Source organism: Medicago truncatula, chromosome 4 (assembly GCF_003473485.1).
Source record: "Medicago truncatula cultivar Jemalong A17 chromosome 4, MtrunA17r5.0-ANR, whole genome shotgun sequence".
Taxonomy (NCBI): Eukaryota; Viridiplantae; Streptophyta; class Magnoliopsida; order Fabales; family Fabaceae; genus Medicago; species Medicago truncatula.
Genome location: NC_053045.1, coordinates 10,286,925 through 10,294,033, shown reverse-complemented (window position 1 = coordinate 10,294,033; position 7,109 = coordinate 10,286,925). Strand labels below are relative to the sequence as shown.

Below are 7,109 nucleotides of genomic sequence, written 5' to 3'. Positions count from 1 at the left end.
AGCTCACTGATAAGAATGAAAAATAACAAAGACATCAATAATGAGTGTTAAAAAATTACAGACATGAGGTTCCAAGATTTACACGTGCACACTGAATCGCTCTATAACAAACTAAACATCCAAATTAGAGAAACGAAAGAAAAAAATAAAGAGAATTTAGATAAGTTTGATGAAAGAATTCAGATTCTTGCACTACATTTATGACGTTTTTTAAAGGTGTGCAAGGATCTTCAAAAAGAACAGAACAATATTAAAATTAATGTTAAATCAATTAGATTATCAACTCCATATACAACTAGAATACACAGGAGCATAACAACTACAAGCCTTAGCTATATATGATTAAAATCCGTGTGACCTTTGTAACATAGTGCATGTATCCGTAATCATTTCCTATTACCAATAAAACAATGGCTTAAAAAGATAATCACCCAACACAAATCATCCAAAAAGAGTGTGTCAAATGGACTTAGGTTTTATAGAGCATCTAGGTCCCAAATTGAGTAGTATAGAATTCTCAAACAAACATTTTGAAACAGAGAAAATGGCTATTACACAAGCTTAGTCAGATTGAAATTGAATCAACTAAAAAGTACAGATACTTGTTTATCACTAATTTACTGCCTTTGCCTATTTCACAAAACTTCAGGCAGAGGGCTTTCAGATAAATCATTAGTATATAATCCAACAACTTATTGATCAACTAATAAATTTCATTAGTAAAAACACCAATGCATTGCATTGAACTTTGGGATTAATAAGCTATCTGTTACATAATGTACAACAAAGATAAAAATAAACAGTTCTAATTACCTGCCAAGAATTTCATGGTTTCACTTAAAAAGAAACCTCGTAGTCCTAACACAACCCCTAACAAACAGATAATATCATATACAGTCAGCTGCCCAAATTCAAGGATAGCATGTTTATTCAATTGCATCAGTTTGCAAATCCATAAGATCTCTTTCTATTCGGTCCGCAAAGCAACTTAAATTTCTTTTACAGATGTCCAGCTCTTTCTTCAACTCATCGTTCTCCTTTTTTAATTGGGTGTACGATAAATTCTCTCTACGGAGAACTTCAATTTCTTCCATCTGTTGGCTTATTTTCACCTTCAATTCAGTATTTTCCTTCCTTAAATCATCCTGTTAATCAAAGAAGTTACTTTTATTGATGATCCATTGTGCACATATTTTGTGTGTGATGTGTGTAACAAGACCCAAAGATATAGAGCTGAATAAAATCTCACATAGTCAGAGCTGAATGTAGGGGGAGTGTCGTCCACGATGAGCGTTTCAGCAACCAACTCTGGCTCTCTTCCTACTTTGTCCCCAATAATCAGATTTTCGGGCTTCATTATGTGATTTTCAGCGTTCAACCCTTCTTCTCTACCTCCTTTCTTGGATATGCTCAAATTTGTAAAGGAGTCCTCCGTTATGAGATTTCCCTCATTCATCTCTTCTTCTCTACCTCCTTCCTCATCTATGCTCAAATTTGTGAAGGAGTCCTCCGTTATGAGATTGCCCGCATTCATCTCTTCTTCTCTACCTCGCTCCTCGTCTATGCTCAAATTTGTGAAGGAGTCCTCGATCACAAGTTTTTCAACTTGTAACTCTTCTTCTCTGCCTACTTCACCATCAATGCTCGAATTGGAGGGGGTATCCTCTACTATCAGATTTTCAATATTGATCTTCTTCTCTATATACTCTTCATCACAAGTGCTCAACCTTGTGGGAGTGTCCTCTACTACCTCATTCTCAAAACTTCCCTCGTCTTCTCTATCTATCTTACTAGAGATACTTTGCTGGATCTCTACATCGACATCAGAAACCTGCCCATGTCAACCTCTCAATCAATAGTGAAACTGAAATGAGAACCACCAATAACACTCCTATAGAAGCATAGCATTGAAATAGAAGAACCAAAATGGTAGAAGATTGATATATTTAAACTACAAAAAATATATATTCATCTCAATAAGTCATTTATTGAACAAATGACTGGAATTTATTTACCAACATAAAATGCACTGATCTTAGAATGAAGTTACCCTCTCCTTAAGTTTTATATACCAGTCACCAGATGCGCATAAAACAAAAAATATAAATATAATGCAAGAATTTGTAACTTACATTACTTGATGTGCTTGCTGAATAACTATCATCCCTTTTATCCTCGTTGCCACCTAGTAACCCCATTGCTTTTTTTACTATGTCTAATTGTAACTCTCCAGAAGTAGGTTGGAGTTTCCAAATTATCTGCAAATATATACATTCATAAGACATAATAAAATACAAAAGAATTACAATCCACTTTTCTATCATCGTAGTACGTCATATATAAATATCAAATCAAGTTAGGAAACCATTATTTCAAAGACCAAAAATATTGGCTGCAGATTCAAACTAAATACTAAAGACTTGAAAATGAAAAGTGAACGGATTTTGCTACTTTAAATCATTAGATCATATCTACTAAGAACAAAATATAGCATTAAAATGGCAACAGACCATGATGAGAGACATTTTTTCTCAATTTTCCATGTTATCAGGGAGCCAATGCTTAATTAATCTGAGAATTAAAGGATTTATAAGCAAGTTCCCAAGTTACCTGGTCGTCATGTAGATCCTTAAACCTTGAAGTACCCCGTTGCCTCGGGTGAGATTTACTATGATCCCATCGACACACACGAGGAAAGGTCATATCTTGATCTTGCAAATTTGGCCGTGCTATATCAAAATGCTCATATGACCATGTCTGTTCCAATAAAATGGGTAAGAAAAACACTTGATCAACACAGTCACTTACTAATTACACACTTTACAAAAATTACTCCTGTACTTTTTACTAATCAAAAAAATATTCAGACTTCGTCTTCTGCGCAACGAATAAATTGCTTCCATACACACATTTTAGTTGCAAGACAACACTAAATATTAAAAAGAAAGAGTAACTTCAAAGACTGGAAGATTGAATTGACATGGATTTAGTTGTTGAGAACTTATTTACATCAATTGATCAATCACGTCAATTTTCAACCTTAATCCAGTTAAGACATTTTGTGAACTAAGTTGATACCAAATCAATAATTGGAGAATTAAGTTACCTTCCTAGACAAATAGAAAATAAAATTTGACTTCTTTGAAACAAAAAATGACCATATACAGAGTTAATAATTTTAATTCTTGAATGGCTAAATTGTCATTATGTTAAAGTTTACATAAACAGACAAGGGCATACTATACATAGTCGGGTTGACTAACATCCATATAAAGATTTTCCATTATTATGTTGTTAATAACTTCATACAGAATCTAATTTTGGTCAAACGAACCAAACTACTACACTATAATAATTCATTACCTCAATTACCTTCACAAAAGTATGAAAACACCAAAATGATTCTTGTTTTTATGCATTTCTAAAGTGTGTGTGTGTGTGTGCTAGCGCGCGCGTTTGTGTGTATAGAGTTTAACGGGTACACATTAACTGTAAAAAACTGACAAAAACATTCAATCACTTCTCACTGTGGTCACTCTTATATTATTTACTAAAATATCCCAACAAACATCTATGTGGTGAGATTTATTTCATGAATGCGTAAAACATTAGTATACTATTAGTGTAAATCTATTAGGATGCAGTATGATTTCAATTTTAACATATATAACTTTTTTTGTTAGACTAGAGACAGGAAAACTCATCCAGCTATAGAGTAGCATTCAACTAGGTTGGCACCCTAATCGATAACTATCTTCAGCAAGCATGCTCAAATGCATTAATAGAACAAAACATAAAGAAATGAGGGGGCATAAACCAAACTCATTCGACGGAAACTAGGAAAACCACTTGTATTACGGCTAAAACCCTCCCTTAAAAACTCAAGGAGAACATCCCACCAAACAACCTCAATAATGGAAATCCCGTGATTGGAAAGCTTTTTAGCACAAAAGTGTGACCCTCTCTATAAATTAAAACATATTTAACATATATATGATAATGGCAATATACAATTCAACAAAAGATAATGATAATATGAAAGACATATTAAACTTACTTGAAGAAAAATGAGACAACCACCAACGTACTGCACATTGTTATCTTTCCTCTTATCAAGCCACTGACACAAATCTTCAATCACAGCAGCACCCCAAGCAAAACCAGAAACATCATCCAAATTCCCAAGAAAAGACAAGTATCTTGAATCCACTTTCCCATCAATGGAAGAAAGAAAAGTCCCAATTGTGAAAAGCAAAAAGCTCCTCACAAAATCATCACTCACATCTTCCCCAATAGAATCAAGCCTTGCTTCAAGACTAGTCATAGCTACCTTTCTCTTTGCACGTGAAGCACCATACTCCTCTTCCAATTCAGAAAACAATTGCTCCTCCGCCAACTCCACACGGTGCCCCACCACCGGAATCCCCAAAATTAAAGCAACATCTAATAAACTAAATCCAATTTCCCCGGAACCGATCTCAAAAGCATGTCGTTCAGAATTCCAAGCCTCCATTACCTCAGTAAGGAAAACCTTGTTAAGAGTATGATTTGGAATCAATAGCAAGCTACCGAATCCGGTTCGCGATATAGCAGATCTTTGCTCATCCGTTAAACTCTGAACGCGCTTCGCAAATGGCGTAAGTGAAAATCTAGTACTAAAATTCTTCACCGCCTGAAAAAGAAAAAACAAAAATTCAAACTTGAACGCTTAATTTAGTTTTTCTTCTTTTCCCAAAAAATAAAAAATTGCCATAGTTCTAAGTTACAATCTACAATTGCAGTCACTATAGTAATTTTAGATCAATATAAACTTCATAACCAACAATTTTGCTTTCTTCCTGTAAGTAGAGTTCAGATGGTAGCACTAGTGACATTTCGTACACTGGAGCACAGGTTAGTACATGCAATTCCCCCACTCTCAACATTTAGCCCATGATTGGATAAACAATTAAATTTGCAGCTTATATCATAAGCGCTTATCATACATAAGAGCTTATTATAAGGTATTTCAATAACAATTGATAAAACAAAGTCAAACTATATTTGTAACAGCTATAAACTGTTTTCACAAGCTATCGTGAAGAGCTAATGTAATTAAGCTGCAAATAGCTTTTGAACATATCATAACCCGTTTCCATAAGTTTTCTCAAACAGTCTATCTAGTGCTTATGTTAGTAGATAAACTCAAATAAGTCAATCCCAACAGATCCTTAGCGTGTCTAAGGTTCGACATTTGATATATTGGGACACGGGTTCGTGCCTGCAATTCCTTGGTTCTCAACATTTAGTGAATTTCAGTTTCGCCATCAGACTCTTTCAATAAAATTTTCTTTTAAATTGCAAGAGACATTGAACTTAACTAAAATGTTAAATTTCAAAACCAACTCTCATCAACCTCATAATGCAACTCTGCCGGTGATTCAAGGGACAATATTACAATTTTATCTCAATATAAAAGTTCATAACCAACAATCCAAAACCAATTTCACTTTCGTCTCATGAGTACATCTCAGATGATAGCAGCAGAGACGCAGATTCATACATCCAATTCTCCACATTGCCGGACACATTCAACTAAACTAAAATGTTAAATTTCGAAACCAACTCTCATCAACCTCGTAAAAGTTACAATCTAAAATTGCAATTGAAGTCGCGATATAATGATTTTATCTCAAATACAAAATTTCATATCCAACAATCCAAAACAAATTCACTTTCATCTCGTAAGTACATCTCAGACAACAGCAGCAGAGACATTTGATATCTTGAGACTCAGATTCACGCATGCAATTATCCACTTCTCAACACTTCACTAATTAAAAATAAAATAAAATATTGCGTTCACCTTATTAGACACATTCAACTAAACTTTAAATTTTATTTTTTTTTAAAAAGCCAAACTAACCCACAGAAATTGGCACCAGAGTGAATCGATCCTGAGACTTTGAAAAGACCTTACTCCAAAGTCTCAAATTAACACCACCAGACTAACCCAAGTGGGTTAAATTTAAATTTCAAGACCACCCAGGTCAGGTCTCCTTACTCCAACTAAAAGCGACGGTGGGGACCGCCGCTTTTACCAAATCCGCAACGTCTATTCAAAATTGAGCGGTAAAAAATCGCTCAAGTGAATAGATGTAGCGTGAATTAGACCGCGAACACAGAACAGAACAGAACAAGTAATTGAGAGAGAAAAGGGGAAGAGAGAAGTACCGGCGGTTCTGTAGCTTGGGCGAGACCGATGGAAGAAATTCTGATGGATTTTCTCATTGGTGAATTAGGTTTTCAAGCGAAGAAAATGAAAGAAGAAAGTTTCGATTTGAAATAATGAAGGTAGGGAAATGGAAACGGAAACAGTGAGTGAGCTTAAACACTAGTGGTTATTTTTCAAATCTTCTCCGAGAAGATTCAAAATGGATTATTAGGTGGACCTTATGTTAAAATTAAAATTATAAATGCCGCCAAAATATGAACAAAAAAAAATTAAAAAAAAAAGACTATCCAAAATAAAATGTAACCTTTTTTGGGCTGCTTCTCATCAAAAGCCCAAATAAGAAAATTGATGTATACACATTTGATACAGCTGAAAAACATGTAAAAGACGAAAAGTCCAAGCGGCAGTTAATTGTCGAGGAATCTATCGGCAGTTAACTGTTGATAGACATAGAAGTTCCCAAAACTCCAATATTGTGTTTTTTGCTTCCATATGTGCAAATTTCACAAAGCATAAGTCATTTCAAGCCAATTTCAAGCATAAAATCAAGTAAGTTTTTTGAATCTTATTTCATTGTTGTTTTGTGATTGAATTGTTAGTTTTTTTGGTTAAATTTCGATTAGAGGTTTTATTGATTTTATGATAGTTTAGGTTGTTAGAATTGTTAGGTTTATGTTTTGATTTTATGATTTTATGATAGTTTCGGTTTAGGTTAGAATTGTTAGAATTGTTTAGGTTTAAGTTTAGGTTGTTATGAATTGTTATAATTGTTATAGAAGTTTTATTGAATTGTTAGGTTTAGGTTTTGATGAATTGTTGTAGAATTGTTTAGGTTTAGGTTTAGGTTTATGTTTTGATAATAGTTTAGGATTAGGTTATGATTTTATGGCATTGT

At 33.9% G+C, this 7,109-nt stretch overlaps 1 protein-coding gene across 1 annotated transcript; it reads right to left on the bottom strand.

Moving 5' to 3' along the window:
* Positions 1-716: 716 nt before the first annotated feature.
* LOC112421100 (protein MAINTENANCE OF MERISTEMS) lies at positions 717-6,416 on the bottom strand. The gene is made up of 6 exons (XM_024781339.2): positions 6,214-6,416; positions 4,058-4,672; positions 2,611-2,757; positions 2,133-2,258; positions 1,250-1,831; positions 717-1,145 (listed from the first exon to the last, which is right to left on the bottom strand). Exons 1-6 carry the CDS (start codon positions 6,268-6,270, stop codon positions 927-929), a joined length of 1,746 nt encoding a protein of 581 aa, XP_024637107.1. The 5' UTR covers positions 6,271-6,416; the 3' UTR covers positions 717-926.
* Positions 6,417-7,109: the final 693 nt, after the last annotated feature.

Coding starts and splice junctions, on each gene's coding strand:
- LOC112421100 (XM_024781339.2), bottom strand. CDS start 6,270: ATGAGAAAATCCATCAGAATTTCTTCCATCGGTCTCGCCCAAGCTACA. Junction 2,758..4,057: donor GTTGTCTCATTTTTCTTCAA/GTAAGTTTAATA, acceptor TTATTGGAACAG/ACATGGTCATATGAGCATTT. Junction 1,146..1,249: donor CTACATTCAGCTCTGACTAT/GTGAGATTTTAT, acceptor TTTGATTAACAG/GATGATTTAAGGAAGGAAAA.